General features: G+C 40.9%; 1 protein-coding gene across 2 annotated transcripts in view; it reads left to right on the top strand.

Annotated features, from left to right (window-relative positions):
- The window catches only part of EPHA3 (EPH receptor A3), a 231,283-nt gene that overhangs the window by 11,957 nt on the left and 191,541 nt on the right, over nucleotides 1–27,785 (top strand). For both annotated transcript variants that reach the window (XM_056329548.1, XM_056329547.1), the window contains exon 2: nucleotides 6,589–6,653. In XM_056329548.1, coding sequence (XP_056185523.1) covers nucleotides 6,589–6,653 — 65 coding nt within the window. The remainder of the gene's footprint in view (nucleotides 1–6,588; nucleotides 6,654–27,785) is intronic.

Here is a 27,785-nt window from a genome sequence, read left to right as displayed (position 1 = left end):
TTTGTGTCGTAAATGGGCCAAACTTTGTTGTAGCTTAGTGTCACTTTGCTTCCTGGGGTGTCCCAGGCTGGAGGGAGACAAAACCATAAAAGCGGAGCTAGTAGATGGGGACGCAGAAGATCTCTTACGCTAAGGTTGTTTTCTTCTGAGAATAATAAACTTCTTCACTACAATATTTGATGGGAAGCGCAGGACCGTAAAATCACAAGAAACAAACAGTAAATTAGGCCTCAAGTCTGCTGCTTTAAACCAGGCTTCACTGTGGGACACCCTTCGTGAGGAGAGTATTGCACGTGTTAGCACCGCTTCACGGGGTGCTTTCCTACCTACCGATGTTACTGATATGTTGTCCTTCCCGAAGATTTTGTGGTCTACCTTACAAATTTCAGCACGATTCCAGCAACACCAACAAGATAGCTGATCCTAGTTGGCGTTGCACCTAGCCTTGGAATAAACCAAAGGCACAAAGGTGATCTGCTGCTGCTCTTACTTCACTTTTACCACTGCTGAGGGATCGGAGAGTTGAGAAAATTCGAATCTGTACTCGTAGGTAGATGAAAATCCAGGTGCAAATCCCCTTTGCTGGGGAGAGGCCACCATTCTAAAATTGCACACCGGGGTTTGTGCTGACTCCGCTCTGTCCCACCCCAAACCCAAGTTCTGGCTGTCTTCCTGCCGCAAAGGATTTTCTTTGCTGCTCAGGATTATATGACACATTTCAATTATGGGCATTCACCATTTTTTTTTTTTTATACAATTTTAATTTTTGGTTGCATAGCAAACAATTTTCCCCATTTGTTGGCACTTTTTTAATAACCAGCTGGTGTATTTCTAAACTGACAGTTTGATGCCAAAGAGGAAAAGACAAAACAGTGGTGGTTTCTTGTTCTTGGCTTTTTTAAAAAAACCTTTAATTGGAAAATGTAAATTAGATGAAGAAAAAATATTGTATATGTTTTACCTCATTGGCTGTTGCTCTCTATTTTCTTTGTAAAGAATATGAGCTGGAAATGCTTTCTAGGGGTGAAGTTATTTGTAAGTGTTTCTTTAGATATTGCAAGTTGCCTTCTAGCAGGTTTTCCTCGCCGCTTCCTAGGCAGTGAGGGGGATCCTCGGAGTGGTTCTACCTGGCACAGAATTTACTTGTTTGTTTTTTTTACTGGAGGGCAGAGGTGTATTTATACTGTGTTCGGTCTGTGGTAGCAGTCATTATTCAACATGTTTCTGGAAATGCCTCTGCTTTCTACCTATATTCAGGTATCGTGTTAGTTTTACAGTAATCTTTCTATCACTGACGTGAGCCCTGATGAACCTGCTGCCGGTGAGCCTCGCAGCGGGTCCTCCCTCCACCATCATGCTCAAGCTGGAAGGGATTTCTGGTAGCGTGAGGGGCCCGTGCGACAAATTCCACCCAAGCCTTCGTGCACCTTCTGCCTGATGCCAGCAAAAGGAGAGCAAGCAAGCTTTGCATTTCATGTCCGCATCCCTGCTCCGGTTGCTGGAAGGAGATTCACCTTTACCCCCTGGCAGAAATGCACGTTGAGGGAAGTAATAAGGCTTTCCCTCGCAGTGGTGGGGAGGGAGGGCCGGAGGAGTTAGGTAGGAGAGACCTAAAAAGAGAACGTGTTCTTAATCGGCATTTTGCTGCTATGCTGCCACTTGGCAGAGCTAGCTACGGTGTACAGCGTGGGGAGCGAGGCTGTTGTACGCAAGGGCCAAGCTGCTGACATTCAGAGCCAGAAGTGATGGTTGCTCCATTTGTTCAGCACTGCAGTATTTTTAATAGCAGTAGCTTCTCCCTCGTACTTACCGCTAGTTTTAAAGCAAGTTAGTTACATGATGGGAACCAGTGCAGGACACTGCGGTTATTAGACAGCACTTTCTTTCTTTCTTTCAAGTTGTTTTATGAGAACTCCTCTGTGTCTCCTTAGCATAACCACTGATCCTTTTCAAGGCATTGTGTAGGAAAGAATCATCAATAGCAACAAAACTGTTCAGCTAGTTTAAGAGTTACCCTTAGTAACCGGCTGGTCAACCTCAAAGATGTCTGTAAGAGCTAGCTGAATGATGCTCACACAGTTTTGCAGGAGGAGGAGGTACAAGGAGAGCAAATGAGTTGTGTGAGAAACAGATAAGCTTCAGAAGGAGCCTGGAAATGCTGATTCTCTTTCATGTGGCTTGACTTGTAAAACTACCTCCTCACTCTCTTCTGGAAAGTGATAATAGGGAGGAAGAGGAGTTATGAGGTTTATTTTTGGGATATAATATGCCAACCTTTCCACTTCTTGTGTTCCTCAGTACCTCATTTAAGAAGGTGGGAGCTGTGGGTACTCAGCCTCCCAAGTCAGGACCGTATCTGACCTGTGGTTACGATGCCTTGCACAACCAATGCTCTTCGCTGGGCCAGGTGCTCTGGTACCTGCTAGTTATGCTTGCAACGAAAGAAAATATATTGCCGCACAAAATAGCTTGACCTCTTTTTTTTGTTTTTGCTTTTTCTTAAGTTGTATAATTCCCTTCATGCTCGTGCAGCTGGAGGCATGCACCTTGCATGGGACAGTGGCACGAGAGAGGTTAGAGCTCTCTGCTCTTCAGTTCCCTCTTTCATCTGGTAAATACCTGGCTATAGGTATTCGTAGTACATTTAAGTGTTGGCTTTCATCTCACTTTAATTGTATGTGGAAAAACACGAGGGTCACACAGAGATATGTCTGCTGCTGATCTGACTGAATATATCTTTGTGATACACTTCATGAATTGGTCAGGCCAGTTTTGTGACCAAGTGTTGCCTTTTGCCATGCTAGAAGATATATCAGGGTTGAAAACAGTTGGAATGAGTCGCTATATGAATCATGGGCTTGTGTAAAGTTTTATTTTTTACTCTCTACTGCTGCAAATCCATGCAAAAAAATTCAGACAACTATCTAATCTGTTTTTTACGTATTTCTTCAGTCTTTTGTGTAGGGAAATGCCATTTTCTCCTTCAGTTTCCAGATTAATGTGTAATGTTAGGACGTACAATGACAAAACATAACCCCAGCCTTCCCTGTTGATTTTGTCTGGGACCATTATCATGGCAGCCTGTAAGTTCTGTATGAGTTGTTTGCTCTCTGTGGAGGTGTGCAGTGCTCTCTGGAAGTCACAGGGAAAACGAGTGTCATAGAAGCTTTTTTTTAGGGAGAGGGAGGTGCTTTTTTCAGGTGACTACCTGAAAGGAAACAGGCTTTGCATTTTAGATACTATTAAAAAACAAGTACACTTTTGGTGAAAAGTGTTAGTTTTTTTCTCCTCCAGTTTTTTAGTAGAGAGAAGGTACTGTATGTATGAGCTTCAGTTGGGTTCTAAACAGTTGCAGCACTCGGGCAGTCTGCTCTGTGTTTCTGCTTGCCTGTAATATAATTCTTACTAAACAAAGGGTGAAGGCATCCAGGCAAAGTGACAGTTATCTAGAGGGTCAGTATTATATTTTCTTTCTGTGTGGGTTTTTTTTTTTTTCCCTCCCCTGGTCTTTTATTTCTTGGTATTCCCCTCTCCCCCCCGCACCCCACCCCCCCCCCCAAAATAAAAAGGGGGGGGGGAGGGGGAGGGGGCGGGCTTTATTATCACTGAGGACCATGTGGCTAGACAGGTGAAGGAACTGAAGGTTTTTGGAACTTGCTTTGCTAGATATTGAATACTTACTTGACATGACATGCTTTGTTCATTCTTGCACAAATGAAAACGGAGGAAGTCGAAAACTGGGCAGTATGAAAGCATATAAAAAAGTGTAGCACAAAACTACTTTCTTAATAAAGTGACAAGCCTGGAACATAGCTTTGCTTTGATTGATTTATTTATTTGGTCACTAATGGGAGCATTCATACCACTCTTTTTAGGTACCTGCTTGCATTCTCTGATTTGCATCTGAAGTGTAAGCCTACTGTAGTCAGTGTTGAAACTTCCCCTTTGGATTTCTAAAACGTAGTGAAATGTATATGAGCATGGAAAAGCCATTTGCCTAGTGGTGCCAGTTTGCAGGAGGTGAGGAAGATAAGGTGGGTGGAATGAAGGAGAGAGGTTGAAAAAAATATTCTTGCTGTGGTAGATTTGATCCCAGTTGATTGCAGCACATGTTGCCCCATGGGTGTCCTGGGGCACGCGTGGCTTGGGCTGAATATTTAATTGCCTCCCCCCCCCCCCCCCCCCCGCTCTATTGCAATGCCTGTGAGTGCTTCTTCTAGAAGTAGTGGGTAACCTGGTAAGTGTGCAGTAGGGAGCTGACTGTCATGGTGGTGGCACGGAGAGATGGGGACGGTGATGCTGAAGGCTGCCCTGCACCGCGGGGGCACGCTGTAACTGCTGGGCTGCTTGGCAGGTCCAGGGAGGGAAAGTACCACCAGGTCCTGTGTCTGTTGCCCGTTTATTTTTCCCAGATGAGACTGATGAATTTGGGGTGAATTCATAAATTTCAGAGTGGCTGCAATTGTGCTTTCAAGAAGCTCGTTCTTAAAGAATAGATCTTTTACTTAAGCTTACTCCTGAGTGATTTGCCTTAGTAACTTACTGCCAAGTAACTTACCTCAAAAGCCATACTTCCTTCACCACCATGTATTGCAACAGACATATCTGTCTTCTCCCAGGAGATTCATCATCTGTGGGAATGTGTAGTCGCAAAAGCAAGACGTGCACTTTTTCCTTTAGTATTTTTGTTAGTGTTTCCTTTTTATAGATGAAAACCTTGCTTCAGAATAGCCTGCCTAGGGCCCTGTGCACTCAGTAAAGGGCTGACTGATTTTTCTTTGTGTAGCTGATTGAGAATTTAATTATTGATAAACCCAGAGCTAAGAAATGTAGAATACTGCATTATGTTCTTTCCCTAAGATTGGTAAAGATATTTTTATTTATTGATGTAGGGAAAAGTTCAAAACACCTCTGTTTTCTTTTAAAGGGGTGTATAACTGCGGGGGGAAACGTTTTTCCTCACGTAGGTGGCAGAGCAGCACATTCGTGGTGGTATCGCACTGCGTATGTACACATACACGGCACAAATGCAGTTGCACACAAATGTGTCTATTGGTGGTTGTTTATAACATGGCCTGATTTCTGATACTGTGTGCTTGGTTTTCCCTACCACGTCTCCTCCCGTACATCCCAATAACAGGAAAAAATAATGCTTTCATAGCTCTTATTTTGTAAGTGATGTCCAAAATTAAATGGCAATTAACAGGAGAATGAGGAAATAATACAAATAACTTAGCAGATTCCTAGATAATTAATTTCCCTCGTTTTTCCCCTTCTTAGTCCCATTCTTTTACTTTCTTGGAGCACGGGTACCCAGACCGTTTGCTCTGGGAGCAGTGACAACCCCAGGAGCTGCAGTGGCTCAGATTGCTACAGTGGCCACCTATAACAGAGGTGTTAAATCTCATCATATGCAAGGGAATTTTATTTCTTTTCTTATTGTCAGTAATTTCCATATTGAAGGGGGGAAAAAAAAAAGTGGTTGGGGCAGAAGCCCAAACTGCAGCTAATAAATATTGATGGTGCAGAGATTGGTGCAGCTGGGAGAGGGTGGTGATGTTGTGGTAGTTTGTATCTATAGAGAGCCTGTTTATTTTTTTTGTATGATACTTTGTATCAATTCACCTTGTTCTACTTCATGTTAAGAAAGAAATGTTTATGTAGGGAACTTTGTGATGAAGCACTTGGAAACTGTACGGCCAGGGCAAGGGACAGAATTTATTTTGGTGCTTGTAAAAAGCAAATGAATAAATACCAAAGAGGTATATCCTTTCATTTGTATTTGTTTATTGATTTTTAAATACCTGTCATGTTTTAAAATGGGTATAAAACCCACTGTGGTTTGTTTGACTGGAAAATGTCTGTGTCGCACTGTTTACAAATAAAATCGTCCTTCTTACTCTGAAAATTGTTGTATGCCTTTCAAAAGAAAAAATAATAGCAAGATTAGCAATGATTTGATGGCTCTCTTTAAAACTAGCTTTGTCTGAACTTGTAACATTGTAAATAATTACTTTTGTATCTAATGTGTTACACATGACATTTAGGAAACACTACTGCAAGACAATTTGAGAACAAATCTGATCAGAAGGAAGCAAGCACTGCAGGAAAGACTTTAATCAGCATTCATTATTTATTCCTGTATTCTGAGAAAATTATATATGCCAAATACAGGCCTTTAATCAAATAATGATTAAAATATTCAGATCTCACCTATGTAGTTAGATGCATTGACCCAAATTTCAGGCATCCAAGGGGAAAACGCTGTAGTTTGTGCAGCTGATGGAAGCGCTCTGTTCCCACCCCCTGCTGTAATTAATTTGGCCAGCCGTCCACTGTTTGTTTTTTGTCACTTTTCTTGTTTTGAAAAGTTCCCCCATCCGCTGTTCATACCGTGTTTTAAGATAAACAAGATGATCCTTTTCATTTGTCTGTCTCTTTCTTCTTTGTAGCTAGCTGCCAGGCCACCTGAACAAATCAACTGCTCGCAAGGTCCCCAAATAAACACATTTTTCGGTACGGGTAACTGAGGTTAACTGGACAGAGGCAAATGAAACTCATTCCTCTTCATTTTGTCTTCTTTTGTAGTTAATCTGCTGGATTCAAAAACAATTCAAGGGGAGCTGGGCTGGATCTCCTACCCATCACATGGGGTGAGTTCACTAGACTGTGAAATGGAAAAGTGCTGCTACAGACCAATGTGCTATTTAACCATTTTTTCCTCTTCAGAGGACACCGTGCAATAGCGCCGGTTCTTTGGAGCTTCAAAAATGGTCTGCTCTACACTTGCAATATATAGCTTATATAGCTCTGGTGCCTTCTCCTTAGAACGTACGTGGCACTGCATATAATCCCTAGGAAGAGTTCAGTTTTATTGGAGAAAATGAAAGCAAAAGGTGCATGAAACAAATAAACAAAAATAGTCCTGTTTAGTGACTTTCCTTCTTTTGTTGCAATGTGTATTTTTAAAAGATATCATGGGACTGTTTTGTGGTATTACTTGCTAATTTATTCAGATGGAAGTAGTGGAAGGTGAAAAATGTGTAGACGTAAGCAGTACTTACAAATTTTGTGCTGAATTGTTCAACTACTGTTACTTAGGAGTTAAAATATTGCTAAAGAAATGGTTAAATAATGTTCTTGAGGGTTGTGGGGTTTTTTTGTTTTTTGTTTACCTTGCATCCAGATCTAATGAAACTAAACATTCTATTTGGAGAAGTAGAAATGCAGTTAAGAGCACCTGTGCTTTTAAAGTTGCTGACTCCATCAGTTTTGAGATGGCATTTGCCACCAGTCTCTTGAAAATGGTTGATGACTTAACATCAGTGCACGGCTGTGTGTGGTGCTGATATCTGGTCGCTCCCCGACTTCTTGTCTCTGTGGAATGTGTGTGTGTGTGCCAGAACAAGCCATTACTCTCTTTTGACACTGCACAGCACAGATGTGCAAGGAGAAACTTGCACTCCTGCATCCTGTCCCCGCAAACAAACCCACCCAGAACACTGGGCAGGCTGAAGCCCTGGCGCTTCCCTGGCCCTCAGAGCCGCTGTGCCATCGGGTCTGCTGCCAGAAGGCACTTGGAGACCTGTGGCTCCTTCTCTTGCTGTCCTCTCACTTGTGCCTGCCCTTAAGGTGCTTTTCCTTCCTTCCTCTGTGGCAGACTTATTTTGGTTTTCTACTGTTAGGATTACAATTTCTAGAAGTTTTCATGCGTGTCTCTGCCTGTGTCTTCAACCCAATGAGTAAACCTCTGCCAGAGAGCACTGCCGCTGCAACTCCTTGGGGAATCAAAACTGTAGTTTTGATGAGGGTGGAGTTGCTAGCTAAGAGTCCAGCAACTGTCCTTTTCCCATACCAATGGTGTCCTGAATTCTCAGCGTTGGCAGGTGTCTGCCTGGTAGTTTGTAGGATCATGAACGTCCGATTCTTGACTCTTCTGTGCCTTTGGGCAAGGTGGAACTTCACCTTTATCGCTTTTACAGAGATCAGTGGTAACAATACTTTTGCATCTCTGCCTTACAGGATTCAGTTGTTAATATTAAGTAGTGCTTTCTTGATATTAAGTGTTATGCAGGTGTTCAGCAGTATTTAAGGATTAAGGCTTGGTTTTGGTGGGGTTTTTTTGATTGTTTTTCTTTTTTTTTTTTAGTTTACACATGGATCTTTTTCTGTGTTTCTGAGCAAATCGTTCCATTCTCATGGGGAAGAAGTGGGAAGAGGGTTCATGTTTCTTTCTAGTGTGGTTCCCGCTGACTTTTCCCAATAAGAGACCTCTATAAACAGGATGTCCAAGAGGGAACTCTCCAGCAATTTCTAGCTCACCAGGTTTTTTGTCTTCACTTGCATTTTTTCTTTTCTTTTTTTTTTTTCTGCAAAGCTTTTTTTTTTTTTTTCCTTCCCATCTGCTGTGCCCTCCTCTGCTTTACTCTTCTGCTCTGTTCATCTCCTTGCAGCTGTGCAGATCTGCTGTTCTGCTCCCTGCAGCTGTGTCTCTCTTGCCTTGGATTCCTAAAGCAGTTGGTAGGGAATGATGCAGGGTATCTTGGGGGCTATAAGAAAAACAGATGTGCTACATTACCCCACCAAAAAGGGCCCCCAAATCTCCCAAAGCAATTTTATTAGCTTCTGCAAGTTTTTGTCAGGTAAATCCAGCACAACTTGTTTGTGTGTGTCTGTGCGTGCTGTTCCTATTTACTGTAGTATCCACAGATACTGAAGCCAAAGTAAATCATGGAATTGTACTGATGTTCTTACAAGTTAATGAAATTCTTAATTAAAAATTGCATGGTAGTGTAAATTAATGTAGATCATGTACTGTGAGTGTTTTTGTAAGAGAACTGAGACTCTGAACTGTAGCCTTCAAAATACTGTGAAATTTTAAGCTTACATAGTGAAACATGAATATAAAGTATAGAAATAGTAACATTTATCCTATCTGAATTGGCATTTTGCTGTAAAATGATGACAACTTGAACATCATGTGAAAGTGATGCCTTCTTTTTACAGCCCTTTATTTATAGTCAATTAATTAAACCTGGTAAATATGGCTGCATCTGTCCCTGAGCTAACTAAAATATGAACTTAAACTTTAGTGGAAAAACATTATAATAAAGATGTCACATCATATTGAAAGATTGCTAATAGCATAGTGGTGATTTACAAGGTAAAGCTAATAGAGCTACACTTGAGGCTGTGATTCACGAATGAGAGTATTGGTGGTGTGCCAGTTCTTCTCCGGCATGTAGCAGTGTTCTCATCTGAAGCCATAAATGTCAGTATGCTGAGGCCGGTGACTTACCAAATTTTTAAAAATAATTTAGCCAATGTGTTTAATAAACCTCTTAAGAGGTTAATAATTTTGTCTTATCGATACCTGATATTGATTGATTTTCTGGCAAAATGACCCAAATGGATTGGCTGTCATTTTCAGCATTCAGCGGTTCTTTCTTCTGTTAAGTCTGCCTTGACTTGGGCACGTATAATAACAGCTTTCCAGAAATTCCTGAATATTCATGTTAAGATTTATAGCTCATTTGTGTTCCAAGATTTCTGTGTCCCACGTAAGAACACTCTAATGGCAGTGTATTAGACCATGGTTAATAATATCACCCTGTAAGAATGTGATCTCTCCTTGAATGATCCCACACAGCCACAGCCTCGGCGCCAGTAACACTGAATCTGGTCAAGCTCATTAAAATCCCCTAAGTACAAAACATCGGCCCCTCTAGATAGCAAGGCAACAGAATTAAAAAATATAATAGCGGGCTTTGCTGATGCTGGAGCATGATTGGCAGCAGCCACAAGGCCTGTATCCTGTACTACCATCCCCAGCACCTGCCTAGGCAACCTTTTTGTAATGCCAATCAGTCAAATACCAGTTCCATTTCTATAGGTTTCATTAAAGGGGAAAGAAAGAAGAGCTACTTAGTCTGTGCAGAGTATATTATTGATATGCTGATTAAGCATAACGCAAGTGATCATTAACTGCAATTCACATAAATTACAGCAGCACAGATGTGGGGGTTGGGAGGATAAAAAAGCAAGTCACTTTAATAATATACAATAGAAATGCGATGGATAATTCATACAGGACAAAAAGAGTACAGCCTAAATCCCGCTCTGCATATTCATGTGAGTAGTTGTATTGGTTTCAGCGTAATTTTTTTAGTAAGAGATGTATCTAATTTGACTCCTGCTTCGCAATCTTTGGGAATTTTGAGGGAAAGAAATAAATAAATTGTGTCATAATCGCAGTACGTTGTTTTGCAGTCACCCAACTTGTGACTTGATCTTTACATGCTTACTACTTATATTTGTGGACTTGAAACTTTTGGGCGCTATTTCTTTTAGGTAGTTTGTAGAAAATTAAGAGAAATCATGCTTATCTTGTTTTGCTTGTAACTAGAGAAAAGAGTGCTCTGGCATTTATTACTGTCATGTAATAGATAATTGTAAAAAAAAAACAACCCCAAACCAAGCCAAAAAACCCAACAAAAATCCCAACCACAGCATGTTCTGTACGTGATCAAAGTTAGTAAACTGTGGGCAGAACTTTAAAACGCCATTTGGGAAATAAAGACATTATCTTTGATTGTGAGAGCTTTCTAGGTCCCTGAATTTCTTCAGAAACATCTGACTTCTTTGAGAGCTGGCTAGGCTCAGTAACTTAAACTTTTGGGCACATATTTGAGCTGCCACCTGTACACTTGAAATGCTTTGAAAACCTGGTGTAAATAACTTTGCTTTTTTTCTTAGTGATCGCTCCCGTGATCATTTGAACAAAGCAAGCTGATCGTCTCAGTAATGGAAACTGGTTTTGTGAGTATTAGAGAAGGGCAACATTCCCTGCTTCTGTAATAGTGCTGTGCTAGGAAGGCTAAAGCATGCGTGACTGCAATTAATGAGACCTTTTTCCATCAACCAAAATTGGGTTAGAATCCAAAGATCCAACTGAAAATGAGGAAAATGCCTCCTTTCTTATATTTCAAAGGCCTGAAAGTAGTTTGTCACGTTAGACTGTATTACTGCCCACCCATGACAGTGGCAGTCTCCCTGGCTGCGTTTGTTCTGGTTTCAATAGTCGGCTCATGTGTGGCACCGTAAAAACATTTTGGGCTCCCCCCCAGGATATCATGAACACAGTGACTGCAGAAGAGTATGACTAAAATAAGTGTTTGGATATCCCTTGTGACTAGATGAAGGTAGAGGAGAACTTGTGCAGTTACATTTTGCCTGTGATTAAGGTGCACTCAAACTGCTTTCAAGAATCGCGTATCCAGGCTGCTGTGAACGGGAAGTTCATCTGTTTATATGGAAGATATTTTCAAGATTATAAGTTTTTCCACAAGCGGTGGAAATAATGAGGTTTGTTTTCCTGCAGCTTTGTGTCTTGCGGTTAATTGTATCCTGTGACTGAAGTTTTTTTTGCAGTAGGTCCTCAGTGCCAGTGGGTTCTGGGTGTCACGCTTCAGTCTTCCCCTCAGCTGGGCACACACAGTTTCTCTTCTCTACACGTCTCTTATTTTCACACCAGTGCAGAATCTTAGGGCAGCTGAGCTGTCAAAACCCTCCCCCTTGAAACTGGCCAACAGATAGAAAAATTTGTGAAACAGCCTAATTCTAGTTTTCTTTTGATACTGATTGACATCTTAGTTTGCATCATTTTTTTGTCTGAGTCCCCAGACTCATCTTGTCAACTTCCAAGTGATACTGTATTTAAAGTGGGGAGTATTACCAGTATCACCAGGTGATTGTAAAAATGAGTTTCAAAGTAAAACAAATGATATCAAACAATCAGTATGAGACAAAAGATTGAAACTGAAAGTTGTCTTCGTAAAACAAAAAAGTACTTTTTTTTTCAAAATGAAAACAGGCATGTTATGCTATTATGCACTTTCTTTTTCCTATTCATTACCAGTGGAATTTCCTTAGGACTTCTTAAAACAATGCACCCTGTTACAACCAAGATTTATCTATGTTTTGCCTAAGCTCTGGTCTCTTTACAAGTTCATATATTTCCTACTGTCACCCTGCCTTTGACGACTTGTGTATCGGGTCTGAAATGCAAGCAGACTGTTTTGGCGATTGAAAGTCAAACGAACCACTTGGGATTCTGGGTTTGTGAATCATAGACTTTGTTTCATCTTACCCTGAATGGCTGATTGAGAAAGTGGTTAATATACACCTTTTTTTTTTTTTTTGGTGTCACAATGATATTTGCTTTTGGGGTGCAATGAAAGTACATTTGTTTAGTTTTATTCACCTCTTTTTCAAAATAATGAAAGAGACTGTAATAAATACCAAGAGCATTTTTACTACGCCTTTCCTAAGTTCTTCCCTTCACCTCCAGTTTTCTTTAACCAAGCACGTGCTGTTTCTCAGTGTTAGACTTCTTGTTTTGTTTCTACTAGAAGAAAACTACTTGCATTTTTTTATTAAAGTGAATGACTTTGCTTTGGAGAGGGACATTTAAAAATCTGCCTCTTTTGAACTAAAATCTCTTCACACTCAGAGCCTTGAATCAGCCTGTGGGGGCTGCTTTTTTTACATGAAGTCAAACGTGACAAAAAATGAAGTTACTCGTACTGTACTTTTTTCACCCTTTCTGATAGGTATTGCTTTTAGCACTATAATGCCATTTAGCAATGAGATATGCCAGGTGATTATTTTAATTTTATGAATATTGTTCAATTGATGACAGCATTGTTTAGTACTTCTTTCCAAATGAAAGTTTTGTTGATGTTTTCAGGAGCAGTATGCAAGTAGTCGAGGGTAGAATGTACTTTTGGTGTACTTTAGCGGGCTTTGACTTGTGTTTCATCTGTGCGCTATGTTCAGCTGCTTGCATTAGGCACGTGTTTAAAATGGAAGTTTAAATAAAAAAAATCAGGTGGAGTTGACAATAGAAATGGGGGAAATGGTTTGAAAAAAAAATGGCAATCATGTGCTTTACTCGAGAATTGTATTTATGCCTGTCTCATGATGAATTGTTACCAACAAGAAATGCCTTGTTAAAATGTGGAGCACTGTGATATGCCTTATTTTTGTTGTTTTGATAACAGTAGTCTGTATGGCATTCATTTGAAAAGTCCAATATGATCATGATGGTGCTGTGTTTTGGTACATTTTACAAACAGCTTTTAACTTGAAGTAAAACGTGTGCTAACTTCTGTTCCATGATCATCACAAAAAGAAAGCCCTTTTCCCCCCTTTCTTTGGAAACCTAGTACTTTTACCATGTTCCGTCAGATTATGAGATTTCTGTTGAAAAATTGTAAGAACAAAAAAGCTAAATGTACAATAAGTGCAATGTCCTTGTACCATTTCCTTTTATAATGAAAAATAGGGAAAACTGCCTCATATTTCATTAGCCTCATCAGACGTTTTACTGACTGGTAATAGGTTGCTGAAGGTCAGGTATCAGTTTTCTGTGGTTTCAAATAAAAAAAAACAACCAAAAAACACAAGTTCTGGCGTCTATTCCAAGAGTTAAATAAAGATCTTATTTAGAGTTGGAATATCAGATACTTCAGCTTCCAGTTTTTAACTTCCAAGGCTGGGGAATGGCATTGCTGTCCCCACGGGCAGAGCTGTTTCCCTCAGCACGGCGGCAGGCCGTCTGCGACTAGTTCTCTCAAGCTGCTTCTCCCTTTGTAAAGAAACACTTCATAACTTGCTTTTCTTTTGTGCTGAATTTATTTGCCTAAACCAGAATAGAACAGAGTACGTACGGTCACTGTCGCGATAGGCAGCGCTGCGTATCGCAGGGGCATGCTGCAGTTGATGGTGAGACTGTTTTTGCAACATCAAGCCCACAAGAAAAGTGCTCCTGTTAAAAATACCCATAAATGTTTTTGCCTGATAGCTTTGCTGTGGTTGTGGATTATTTCTTATGGTCTGGATAGTTTTGGTAGGCAATTTTTTCAGGATTTTTTATTTTTTTGTGATGCCTGAAAACACTCGGTGTGAAAGGATTGTCCATGGAGAAGAGCAATTTCTACAACTTGAAATTCTTCTTTTAAAAGAAGATGCTGGGCAGTAGGCGATGAAGGGCAGGGTTCATTCGCGGGTGGTTTTAATGCTGTTTTTAGCGACACGGAATGCAGTTTCTTGTCACCCGCATTTGCTTAACACACACACACAGCAGCCCTCTCCGAGTCGTTTGTGAAAAGAGCCTGAGTATTCTGTTAATTAGGAAATTAATTTCACACACTTCAACCTCTCCAGAGTGGCATCCCCAGCCCAGCGGCAGGGGTCGCGGCCCCGGGCCCGCCGCCCGGCCCGGCCCTCCCCGGCCCTGCGCCAGGCCGGGCCCGGCGGCCGGAGGGCCCTGAGGGGCTGCGTGCAGGGGCGGGGGGCACCTGGGCCGAGACCCGGGCGGGAGCCGCCTCCTGCCCTCAGCCGGGACCCCCCTCAGCCCGGGACCCCCTCAGCCGGGACCCCGGCGGGGGCCGGCCCTGCTGCCCGCTGCGGGGTGCGCGGCGCGTCCCCCCGGCCGGGTCCCCCCCTCACAGCCCGGCCAGGCGGCGGGGGGCTTGCGCTGTGTTCCCCCATTGCGGGCGGCTACGGGCTGCCTTTGGGGGAGGAGGGGGCAGGGCAGGGCAGCGCTCCGGGGGACGCTGGGCGCTTCGGGCACGGCCCTCCTCTTCCTCGCAGTGCCGGTGTTCCGCACCGCACGGCGGGCACGGCCCCTGCCCGCGGCCCGGCGGCTCGGCAGGTGGCGCTGTTCCTTCGGCGCGGCCGCCCGCGGGCTGGTGGCCGGGGGCGCGGGCGGGTGGCCGGCGCCTCTTGGCTCCCGCGTGGCGAGGGCTCTCCCGCATGGCGAGGGCTCGCCACGGCCCTGAGGCAGCGGCTGTGGCTCCCCTCAGGCGCGCCGGTTTGCTCCGGCACGTAGCAGGCGGCCGGGTGTCTCGGTGCTTGGCCTGCCTGGTTTGGTTTGCAGTGGAAGGCGTCATGGCGAAACGCACTTTTGGCCCTCGTGTTGTGCTTGCCATCGGTGGCTGAGCTCCCTGGAGCGTGTGCTGGTTTTTTTTTTTTGTTGGTTTTTTTTTTTGGCACCGTGTGTAAATCCCACATTACGCATACTACCCTGGAGTCTTGCTCAGTGACATTTGGCCCCAGCACCTGCGTGCTGGTTTTCCCTGCCGAACTGCTATTCCTTGGTATTTTCCAGATTAGAGCCTTATTCCCAGCTGTTGGACTTGCAGAGGCCCTGAAGGGTAATTAAGAGTCGCGGAATGATTGCTGGTGCCCGTTAGCCACCGTACGGCTGAGCCCTGTGCAGTTTGGGTGCTGCACAGGTAGGAGCGGTCACCAGCGGCTTCCTCCGGGGCGGTGGAGTTCAGACTCCAGGGGAAGAAACTGGAATTGCTCTAGTTTTTAAATTAAATTTTAAAATTTAAATACCGATTTACTTTTAAAATTTTTACCGATCCTTTATTTACTACCTGTTTAGACTTCATGGGTATTGACAAAAAAATTGTGGTGAACTAACTCGCTTAAGCTTCTGATGTTGCCCAGAAGTTCTGATGGATGGGAGCAGCTGATAATGTCGGTGTTGGTTATGGATCAGGCTGCGGGATGGCATAAAGCGGAATCTATTTTTCACTTGGAATTTTTTTTTTTAGTTTGATGCTGAAGTGTGTCTCTGTTTCCGAGCTGCAGATTATCAGAGAAATGACAAAATGTTGTTTGGGAGACTTACCAGGAGGCCCTTCTAGCCCATCCGATCTCCTGCTCGGGGCAGGACCATTCCTGATGTTGTATCAGGCCAGCAGCTATGGTTGTGCATAGCGGAGTCTAGGAAGCCTCTGAGGATGGAGATGTCACAACCCCTCCAGGCAGCCTGTTTCAGCCCTGCACAGGCTTCCAGTGATCAGAGTCCTGTCTGGTACCTAACCTGAATCTCTCAAGACACAGTTTGTGGCTGTTTTCTCTTTATGCCATCTGCCACTATGGAGGAGAGTTTGCGTTAAGTCCCTTTCGAGTTGTTGCAGTCTGTAATCAGACCGTTCCTTAGCTTTTCCCTTTTACAAGACCGAACGATCCCTGCTTCCTCACATCATGTGCTGCTGTCCTCTGACTGGCTTGGATTTGAGCAATCTTACTAGGTATGATGCCATGCTCATTGCCACCCTTAACTAGGCGAGACAAACACGTGGAAAACCTCGGCCAGGATGGCAGAAAAAATCCAAGAATGGGATGAAGTAAGAACATAAGTGCCTTATCTGTAACTGGTCAAGTGTTTCAGTCTAGAAACAATTCACAAGCTATATTATATTTTGTTTTGCATTCTTTTTACCACCCAGGGATTTGACAAGTAAAAGCTACATGGGTTCTGGAAGAGCTGAGATTTCATGGAAAGAGAAGATAACAGCATAGCATGGTTTACTTCTCCACAGCTCCTAAAAATGAGAAGTTTCGTCCTATACTAGCTTGTTATCCGAAAGCTTTTGTAATTGGAGACATGTTTGTCTAGAATCTGAATGCTTTCAAGGTCTTTTTCAATCTTGAGAGCTTTTTGCATAATAGCAAAAAATCTTAGGCTTATATTTTCTGCCTGAAGGAGAGATTTTATTTGTTTAAGATTCGGTAGCAGGAGTGCTTTGTGGATTTGAGTGTTTTCTTTTTTTTTTCTTTTTTTTTTTTAAAAAAAAAAAAAAAAGGCAAATACGTTTCCTGAGGGTAAACAGGACACAAAAAAAGAGGGATAAGGAGGTAACGGCAGCTGAAGATGAGAACTCTGGTTAGAATGACATTAAACAGTCAAAGCCTGTGTGGAGAGAGGTGTCAGGTGTGAGGGCGAGTGAAGAATCAAGATTGAAATCTTCAGAAAGCAACCCAGATTTAAACTGCTTGTGGAGCTATTTCTGTTGTCTTCCATCTGGAAGACTTGGAGCTTCTTTCCCGTGTGACAGTAGGGAATAAAAATGCCACAACAACCTTCATGTTCCAGAGGAAAGGCAGGACCCTTTGGCTTCTTCAGGAAGGAGCAAGCTTGGGTTAACTCCTAGCTTCCCTGCGACTGATTCCTGCCTTCATATGGCAGAGATTGATTCAATGACATTTGTGCCTGTCATCTGTTCAAAACTCAGCCTTTGTGAACCTCCGTGTAAATACTTCCCAGAAATTAAAACAAACAGTATTCTCACTTTTCTGCTTTTCACTTAATGCAAAATTAAAATCCCAACCAGAATTTCAGAAGTTAATTTTCTTCCCGGCAGTGTGGCTTGATACATAATGTACAATGCATTCCATCAAACTTACGGGATGTGTAACCTGGCAAAGCAAACTTTGCTACTGGAACTTGAGCGTTTATGTTCCCTCATATCCTTGTGTTACCTGTTTAACTTTCACTAATGTTTTTGTGACACTTTTATTAATAAACTGTCATGTATCCATGGCGGTAATTTAATTTATCTCTGAAACCTGGTAATAAATGTTTGAACTGTAGAACATTTATGCAGAAGTGTTTTTAGACCAAAGAAATGTTTAGAGGAGAAGCTGAGCCGCACATCCCCTGATGGCACTGTATTTCGGCAGCATGCACTCCAAGTAAATGGTTTTCAGATTAGAACATCCTCTTACAATGAAAACATCCAGAGGGGTGAATGTTACTAAGGTCGGTAGGAAAGTACTGTGTGGATGTAGGACAGGCAGGGGTGGTGAAGTAGTGCACAAAATAAATGCGCAGCCCAGGTGCAAACTTTGCCTTTAATACGTGACTGATTTGCCAGGATCACAGGACTCCTGAATTTTTGTCTTTTGACTGGGAACTAACTGGAGGTATCTCCAAAGTACAGGTGTAAATAAACAGAGATATTTGCTTTAAAGCACAGACGGTGGGGTTGGGAGGGCAGAGAAAAGTTATCGAATCTTGGAACAAACCATTGACTATCTTGTGCTGTAGCAGGGTGCAGATTGCAGACTACCCCACCTCTGAGCTTGTGGAGAGGTTGTGATTTTCTCTTAAAGTAATCATCAGTGAAGTCTAAGCAGAAACTGAGAGAATGGAGAACGTTTTGGAAATATAAAGTAAATGCTGAGCGTTGGTGTTCTTAAGATTTTAGGAAACCTAATAGGTATGTGGCACGCTACATCTTGCAAATTCAGTTGTTGCATGTGACTGCATTCGTGCAATGTCTCGATTGAGAAGGTGGAGGGCAGCATTGAACTCACAGAGCTCACTTAGTTACACCCTATTAATAGAGACACAAAGTGAAAAGTCTGCAATTTGTGTTAAATAAGTTGAAATGTAGTGACTTTGAGGACCGAGCAAAGAAAATACAGTTTTACTTGACTGGGAGTTGTGTTTTAATCTGAAGACTGGCAGGTCTCCAAATGAAAGATGTAAAAGCGTAATGCAATCTGTTATTAAATGTACAACCTGTATTAACTATACAATCTGTGTTTACGTCCTTTTGAAAATACTTTCTTGCTCCAGTGCTGAATTCATCTGAACTAAAGGTATGCCCTTAGACTCTTGCAGGACTGATGTACAAAAGTTTGCAGGATTAGGTCTGCCATCCTATTTTATGTTAAAAATAAAATGTGTAATTCATTCTTTCTGATGTGTTTGGAAGTGAACCTTTTTAAAGCTACATGTGTTTTAACTGGTGTGTGTTAAAGGTATTTACAAATATCGGTCAAATGTGATGTAGGTTTGTTTAACCTGGTTTACTAGTTGAGTTAAAGGCAGTGCTGTGACCAAATGTAAACAAGTTTTGGCATGGCCCCTTGCAATGTGTTTTGTTTAGAAATCAAGTTCACTTAGTAACTACAGCACTGGTTTTTATCTCCTTGGTTATGCCTTGTTTAGAAAAACTGAGTTCAACATACAGATTCAAATCTTCCTTTTGCATTCTTCTGTAAAATAGAGATTTTGAATTAAAACCTTATGAGTTCTTTTCCTTTTATTTGCCTGTTCAAATTCAGCAAAAGATACTCATCTAGGAAAGACCTAGGAAATGGACAAGAAACAGCATGCTTATAATTTCTGTCTTTTTTTTTTGTTTTTTTTTGTTTCTGTTTAAAATAATGTTTTTATGAAACAACCAAAAAAAAAAAAAAAGGCAAAAAGGAAGGGGAAGAGAAGAACAAAACTGTGAGTGATAGCATTCCATTTAGCTTACCTCTTTATGGCTACATTTCCCTCGTTCACCGTTACAGGAAGAACAGACCAATCTTCCTCTCCATGTTTTTTCCCAATGAATGTTTTGGTCCGGTTGTTTCCTCTTGTTACCTACAGCAGGATTCCACTGGCTGCATGGGAGTCTGCTCGATAGTTGAGCGCCAGACCTGGAGGCTCCTGAAGCCCCTGTAGGATGGGAGTAAAGTCCCCAGTGCTTTGCTCTGGATCGAACAGAATTAACTGTGTGTGTTCTTGAAGTTGGGTATTCTGGAAGAATGTCATTTGTATTGCCTTATACCTCAGCTGTTCTTTTAGGGTACAAGCATTCTTGAGTTGATTTGGTGATCTGTCAAAGGCTGGAAGACCCTGCAAGGTGTGTGGTCAGTGCTAGGATGTTCTTTGGTTGCGGTGTTGGTGTGCATCTCTGAAACGGATCTTTATTACTAAAAGTAATGATAATATGGATTTGAAAAAGAAATAATGGCAGTTTGCACAGTTACAATATTAGAATTGAATCCAGCCATGTTTAACTTGATCTATTGAGGAAAGATGTCTTAGTAATCCTGATAGAAATTCTGTTATTTTTAATCCATCACTAAGAACTTTTGGAAGCTGTTCCTCTGATTGCAGTGACATTTGACTGCAGGGAGCCAGGCAGCATAGGTCTCAAATCTAATTCCTATGTTTCATGCAAGAAGGACTTAGTCTTCTGTTGAGTAGCCCTACTCAAGCTGTAGTTACTAACCGCTGCAGTATCTAAATGGAGGACAGCCATCATAAAAGTCCAACTCGGGAAAATAATTCAGAAAAAGCTTCGCATCCCTAAACCTAAAGTCACCAGAGCACCAGACAAAAATCTGTATGAAGCCAGGCTTCCTTAGTGCTCACATACATAGCAATTACTTGTTCTAGTGAGTTGTTTTTTATTTTTTTACTTTGGAGGGCTTCTAAAGTTTGATAAGTGACATACAATGGCAAGTGATAGTTATGACCCCACAGAGGATGTACCTCTCTGTTTTACTGCAGAAACCGTAATATGTGGATAAAATCTTTAGAAAAAAAACCCTTAGAAATATGTGTATGTTTGAAAGTTGATGTTGATATTCCTAGCAATTAAAATATCAAGCATGTGATTCTGCATTTGGGAGAAGTGCCTTAGGAAAGTATGTTTGGGCTCACTGTGCTTTCCAATGAAATCTGATTTTGCATCCTAGTAAAAAAATTGCACTGAGTATTAACGGTATTTCAAAATTATTCAAGAACAACTCCTGCGGTATCTGCTATTAATGATACAGCAGAAAGTCATATAGAAGTAAATTTTTGGGGGTGGGAGGTAATCAACTGCTGCTTAATATATATAGATGATGCAACCCTTTTTATCTTAGATCTACTAGATGACAAGATGACGTTAGGTGGTCTCTGCTTCCTAGCAAGGATCATCAGAACCCTTACCGTCACTGATATTTATTTCCCACCTGAATGCTCTTAACAGTGTGGAGTAGTTGGAAAGGTTTATGTAGAAAAACAGAAGAAGAATGATGTAAAGGGTGTCTGGAAGAGTTATCCAGATAAATTTTCATAAATTCTTAGCAGGAGATAGAATCAGAATCACTTTTATCTTAGCAAATCTATCACTGGACAAAGTGAAGGCTGGACAGAGCTCTAGGATCCACAGTGTATTAAAGTTGTTGTTAACCTACCTGTGGACCCATTTTAGACATAGGAATTGTGTTGTATTTACATTGTAACTGAGGAGTAAAATATAGCTTCGTGCAAATAATGTTCCTGCACTGAACGTAGCAAAAAGATTAGTTAATGGTGTGATGGTTCTTCTTTTTCCCCACTTCTGTCAGCCTAAACGTGAGTAGTGTTTTGTAAGTGTGATGAACTGGAATGAATATAAACTGTTATATTTTGGCACCACGTTTTCTGCCAGACTTTCAGTGGGATAAAGTCACAGCTGGAAGGGACAGAGGTGAAATAAGTGTCTGAAGAGAAATCATTGGTTCAAACCAGCTATAAATGCCTTTGTTGTGAAGAGAGAATGAATACAGAAGCGCAATAAGCAATCACTGCTGGCTGATGTGAACAATGTGTGTGGTATACTAGGCAACTGGAAAGGTTATGGAATGGTTAATGACAATATTAAAATGATAATAAAGTAGGAATGGCAAAAGGTCAAAATAAATAATAAAGATATATTATATTATCTGAGAGAGAATGGGCCAATAAAATAAAAGAAAAAGTGAAGAACCTTAGAAATAACCCAGAGTAATTAAATTAACGTGGAATTTGCATAAAACCAAAATTAGATTAAAGAATTGTTTTGATGTCCACAAATCTCTAAAAATGCATAAACCAAGAATAATGCAAGGAAGATCATACTGGGTTAAGTGGGAATGGTTTATTACTAGCTTTTTTTGGTGACACTTGGCATTTTGTGCACTGAAAGGAACATGGATATGGGGGAAAACTGTAGATAATGTAACAGACCTCTACAGCAAATGTTGTGGAGAAGGAGATGGAACTAAGGAGAAGAGGAGCTAAAGAGAGGAAATTCAAGAAGAGGGAAGAAAATTGAAGGATGCACTCTTCAAAATATATAGCTATGTATGAGCAAGCGGTAAAGTGAGAGTGAAAGCTGTGTGGCTTACAGATTAAATATTTTTTCTTGCTGTTTATTAAGCCAGTAGAAGAGAGTCCATGTTTGCTTGATGCCCCGTGGTCTGCCGTGGCAGCACGGGCTTTTCTCTCCAAGGGGCTGCCCTGAGAGCAGCCCATTGCTCACCTTTGCCTCCCGGGAGCCCCTTGGAGAGAAAAGCCCGTGCTGCAATTCTGCCCAAAGGTGTAGACAGTTTCATGTTGTATCGTTGGGGTGTTACTCTGGCGAGTTGCTGAATCCTTTTACCGGTCCTGTGTGGGATGAGAATGGTGTGGTGGAGGGTAGGAGTGGGAGACCAGAAGGTAGGCAGGCAGCAGCAGCTGGATCCTGTTGAGTAATGCCTACCCCAAATCGTAACTGCCCTTGTGTCATCCAGATAAAATTTTATTTAGTTGATAAAGAAAAAATTTACCATCAGCTCTGATGTTTAACAGTTTAAAAGTTTTAACAACTTTTAAACTTAAAAGCTGCTTTTAAAAGGTTACCAGTGGATTTAAACCATTTGGCATTGCTCTGTATCTTCAAGTCTGTCTTTTCTGTGTTGCTAGATGAAGACAGTAATTAAAAAAACAACTATGAGACCTCTGTGCTATTCCAAAACACTGGGTTTGCTCCTGGGAATTCTCTCGGGGAAAAAAGTGTTGGGGTTTTTTTTGGGTTTTTTTTTTTTTGGTGGTTTTTTTTTGTTGTTTGTTTGTGGGTGGGTTTTTTTTGTGTGTGTGCAAGGTTCGACAGGTAGAATGAATACAGAATCCTGATCAAAAGTGTTAAAATATAAAGCAAAATTCTAATAGTTCAATGCCTATAATTTTATGAACACAGTTGAAGCTCCCCACGGTCTTGTTTTCTATGAGGATCGCACAAATGCAGATAGCTTTATAGCTATGCGCACATTGACTCTTGCTTGATAACGGTTGTAAAACAAATGACTGTGCAAAGTTAAGTACACTTAATACTGCATGCAGCCTTTCTTTTTTGGTTATAAAGTCACACACACCTGTTTTGTGGCCTTACAGTACGTACTTGTTATCTGTGACCTGTGTGGGTCTTGACAGTTTTGGTTTGTTATGAGTTTAATGAATTAATTTTCAGGTGCTTTCAGCCATAATTTCCCAGATATATTGTTTCTAGAACACTGAAGACAAAACTCTAAAAGAAAGTAGTTAATTGTCATGTATACATTGTGAAAATTAAATTTTTCCCAAATTGACTCTGACCGAGACAAAAAGATGATATGGTCACAGTTGTAAAAGAACTGGATGTCAGAATGTGACACGGAGCTTGTATGTGCAGCATAACAAATATCTAGCTGTCCAGCCAGCAATTGACTGAATCCAGTTGGCTATGGAAAATTGTTATTTTGGGTTTCTTCAAGGAGTTTTAAAGTTTCCTTCTTGTTTTAGATATGGGAAGGCTTTCCTGTGGATGCAGGGAATAAATAGAAAACATTTTGTTATTGTAGAAGATACCATGTCTCCTTTTCCCATATGGGTAGCATCTTCTGTCTGTCAAAAGTAACAGCATCTCCCTTCAGGAGTGTTCTTAAACCCTGGTGGTATGAAGATGAATTCAGATCTCAGCAGCAGGTCACAGCCCTTAGTAAATGTGAGCCTAGTTCTCACACATCCTTATGTCAGCTTGAGTTCTTCTGGATGTAAGTGGTTTTGTTGTTGTGTGTTTTTTTGGTTTTGTTTTGTTGGGTTTTTTTTGTTTTTTTTTTGGTCTGTCCATTTATCTTTCTCCATTTCACTTCCCTGATTAAGGTTTCAAACTTCTATAGACGTGACATTTTTGAGTCAGCTTGCACTATTTTGTCATGCAAAGAGTTCCAGCAGCAATTTTGGGGAAACATTCTTGCTCCATCAACGCGGCTTGTACTGTAGGTAGGAAAGGATGCTGGGAGCAGAGACAGAGGGCTCCCTGTGGATGTAGGAAGCGATCAACTGGGGAGGGGGAGGGCAAGAACTGAGTATGTAGGGAAGGTGTGTGTGCGGTTGGATGGCATGGTGCTGGCCTTTCTAGGGAATTTACAAGCGGTGCTGATGTTTGGGTGCTGTGGGAGTTCCTTCTCTGTAGCTTTTTACTTTATCAGGTATCTGCGGTGCACAGACAGATGTGCGTGAGGATGATGTACCCCTTTGTTAAAAGTATCGTTCAGGATCATCGTGGAGATCTAAGTTCTCTCTTTTCTCCCCCTCTTTCTGCGCTTGTTCCTAGTTTCTTGTGCTAAGCTGGTGAAGGATCCCTCTCAGCTGTGGCATGAAATGGTGCTTTGTTGTGAGGGTGGGAGTACCAGCAGGTACCGCAGTTACCGTTCAGCAGGGGTCTCTGGTGCCAGCACTTGCAGAACTGGTGAATTCTTTTTAAGAAGATTTTCTTCTCCTCTCACAACGGGCTGTGTCAGAAGATACAGTACTTGTGCTGTTTGTAAATACCCTTGGTCTAGTAGTGTAAGCGTGAAATAAAAAGCTGTCCTCCAAGCTGCTGATTCCTGTGACTGGCACCAGTACAGAAACTCCTGGCATCTGCCAGCAGCTGGCAGAGGGCAGCTTTACGTACAGCATTTTAATTTTCAGCTCTGGAAATACAGGTAAGCTTTAGGGAGACTGTGCTACATGTTTCAGTAATTTGATGGAATCGGTAACAGGGAGATAGGCTATTTGAATTGTTTTCGTGATGGAAAGTCATTGTTAGGAAGTATTTGCTGATCAGCTGACCTTTTGATGCTTGGTGTTCTCTGCCAACGTGTTAACTCTACTTTCCCATTAGGAATTTCCCATTGGAAGATGAGCTGCTGCTGGTAATTTAAAAACACCAGTAACATCCCACCCCCCAACTCTGGGAGCGTAGTTATAACTTATGGCATTCAGTTGAAAATTTTGTACTGAATTATCTGGATTACATGGCACTAAACACAAAAGTATCTCACAGATTGAGGGTTTTTATCATGGCAGTCTGCCATACAGATCTTGTCTTTTCATCATGCAAACACGTCCGTGTTTTGGTGGGTTTTTTAGTGTATACAAACTAATTTTAAAAAGAACTCTTAAAAGAACATGAGGTACGTGTACATTTTCATAAACTAGTATTTATTACACTAGAACCTCTAATGCTGAGCAAACAGTCTGCTAGTATGTCAGAGTAGCCAAGTGCAGTGAATGTGAACTGAGGGAAACACTGTCTAGTCTTGGAAATCAGTTTTTTATTTTATTGGAAATCACAAAAAAACACCAACTACAAACAAAAAAAATACCTTACCATTCCCAGAGAAAGCAGTAAGTGTTAAAAGAATTCGGTTTAATACAAATGAAGGCTATAGACCAGATAATTGTATTGATAGCACAGTCTTTCTGATTTATGGTACAAGAGTGAATATGAAATTAACTTGATAGTCATTGATCTCGTACTGCCTTGTATTGACAACGTGCGATGTGATATCTGTATTCCAGACTTTGACTGATTTCTTATTGCTCTTAAAGTAAAGATTATTCCTTATTACTCTAACTCCTACTTTTTTATTGCTATGAAGGCGAAGCGAGCATTCTGACCTGGCTCCCACTGTTTTGAGCGACTTGTTTGGTTTCACTGGCGTGAGGTGATTTGGCCTGGACCAGTTTGCTCCAGACTCACGTTTGAGAAATTAAGTCTTCATTAAATGCCTTGCTTCTGAAGTCTTTGTAACAAAATAAGACTTACTGGTGACTGTATGTATAAAAGCTATGCAGAATTAAAGTCTAGGTGATACATTCCTCTACCTTGGACCAGTTACTTGCTCTGTATTCTCTACCTCCCTTAGGCCTATTGCCTTCATTCCATGGCTCCGAATAGTTTCAAGTAGTCATCAAACCACATAAATAGGGTATATTTTATAAACGTTGGAATTGAAGTTGCCATATAGACATGAATACAGCGTTCAGTTCAATGTCATTTTTTTGTATTACCTCTGGCTCTTTGGTGCTTGTAGGCACAGGAAACCTGTTGTAGAAACTATTCAGAGCTTTTGGGTATTCCTCTCAGTCAGTCAGATCTGCTTTGAGGGCTGGCTGCAAGAAGTAGCCATATAAATATCTCTTAAATATCGCTTTCATAGAGAAACAGAAAAAACATAATAGCATCTATCAGAAGTATAAAGGAAAGTACTCACATATTGTATAAAATCCTTTAATGGTCGGACTTGCTTGCCAGAAAGAATGGGCATTTCAGAATACGTAACAGTTTCAAGTGAGATGTAAGAATATAGTGTGCAATGGGGGAAAAAAATAATTTTTTTAAGCTTAGAGTCATAGTATTTGATCATGGCAACTTAATTTGAATAGACAGCGAGTGATGTTGGGTATCACAAGCCTGATCAAATCCTGATAGTAAGTTGTTGTAATCCATCTCTGTTTCTTGAGGGGAAAAAAGAAACTGTTGCTATTGTATACTCGTAACTTGAATTCGCATGTGACATCAACTCAACAGCAATCTGGATTTATTCTGTATACTACAAAATGGTTCTTATTTGGTTTCTGGTCTTACCAAAGGTTGATATATGGAACTAGTTTCACTGACCATTCTGTGAACTCACAGCTTTGAGTCTTCCAGTGGCGTTAAGGTAAATCCATTTATGACATGAGAGTCGTGAGAACAGAATGTGCCTGTGACTGACAGGTAATTTGCAATGAGCTTTTCCAGGGATGCAGCATAATTTCAATAGCAGCTATAATCATAGTGTCTGAAGAGTTTGGAATATGTGTGCACATGTGTGCTTCAGTGATTATTTTTGTTGTTGTTGATTTAAATTTTAATAGGAAATTCTTCAGGTGCAAATGTGATCTCAATTTTACTACCTTTTACTGTAGCATTAGTGTGTTGATTTCAGAGGATCAGCTCTTATGCTACTTTATATCACTATATAACCAGAATAAATGCTTATTTTACAGTGGTGTTAATGAAATCACATTTTCTTCCCAGACAATCACTAAATCTAAGTGGGTGAAAGTGTAGTAACAGCTAGAATCCTAACTTAATGAAGCTTTGTTGTTGGTTTGATACTTATTGATGTCAGGCTACTGTTACAGGTTTGGTAATTCTTACTACTAAGAACCATCTTTCACCCTCCCCATACTTTTTTTTAAGGCATAGGCACATGGCTGGTTAACATGAAGTATTGCTGTTTTCTGAAATGAAATTAGTAGTCTATGTAATTTAGTGATAAATAGAAAGAGAAAATGTATTTATTACATAGCTGCTGTGTGTCTGACTACCGTGTTTTCTTTGAAGAAAGAACAAAAGTAAATAAAACAAGAAAGAACATACCAGCCAGTGACTGGCAGAGAAAAAATACATAAAAAACTAAAGGTTTTTGAGTGTATGAGATGGTGAATTAGAAAGTAATTTTTAATGAGAAAGTAGTTTTCTGTTTCCTGACTGTGATTTGTACTAGTTACTGCAGTGTAAAATAAAAGTTAAAATCATACAAATGGTACAAGAACTAAAATTACTGAGGTATGGTGTTTTCATCTGAGCTCTTAAACTCTGAATTGTGATTTTTACTATATCCTTAAGCATGTCTCAGAAATACAGAATCTTGATATTTGGAGATAAATAAGTTGTGCAGCTTTTGTTGCTTTACTCCCTAGACCTGATTTTCACAAATTCTGTAATGTCATTTTGAGCAGAAGTTCTTTAATCTGCTGTTAGTATCATTTGACACATTCTATACTACAAGATGATGTTTTATTGTGGTGGTGGTTGTAAACAGTACTTTGAGTACCAGTAAAGAGCTTCAGGTAGGCATTTTTGTTGTTTAAATCAACTAGTAAACCACTCTTCAAGGATGCTTTAACTAGAATAATTAATTTAGTAGGATATTGGACATGCACTTGCAGAAAATTCTTGTTTGAGCTATATCCTTAGGTATTTCCAAAGATCTGTCAAAAGCATAACTTATAGCAAAATCCACGTATTGGAGTTTCTGTGACAAATTGTGATCGTTAGTCTGCATTATACAGA

Source organism: Falco biarmicus, chromosome 2 (assembly GCF_023638135.1).
Source record: "Falco biarmicus isolate bFalBia1 chromosome 2, bFalBia1.pri, whole genome shotgun sequence".
NCBI classification, from domain to species: domain Eukaryota; kingdom Metazoa; phylum Chordata; class Aves; order Falconiformes; family Falconidae; genus Falco; species Falco biarmicus.
This window is presented reverse-complemented; position numbering and strand designations above follow the sequence as displayed.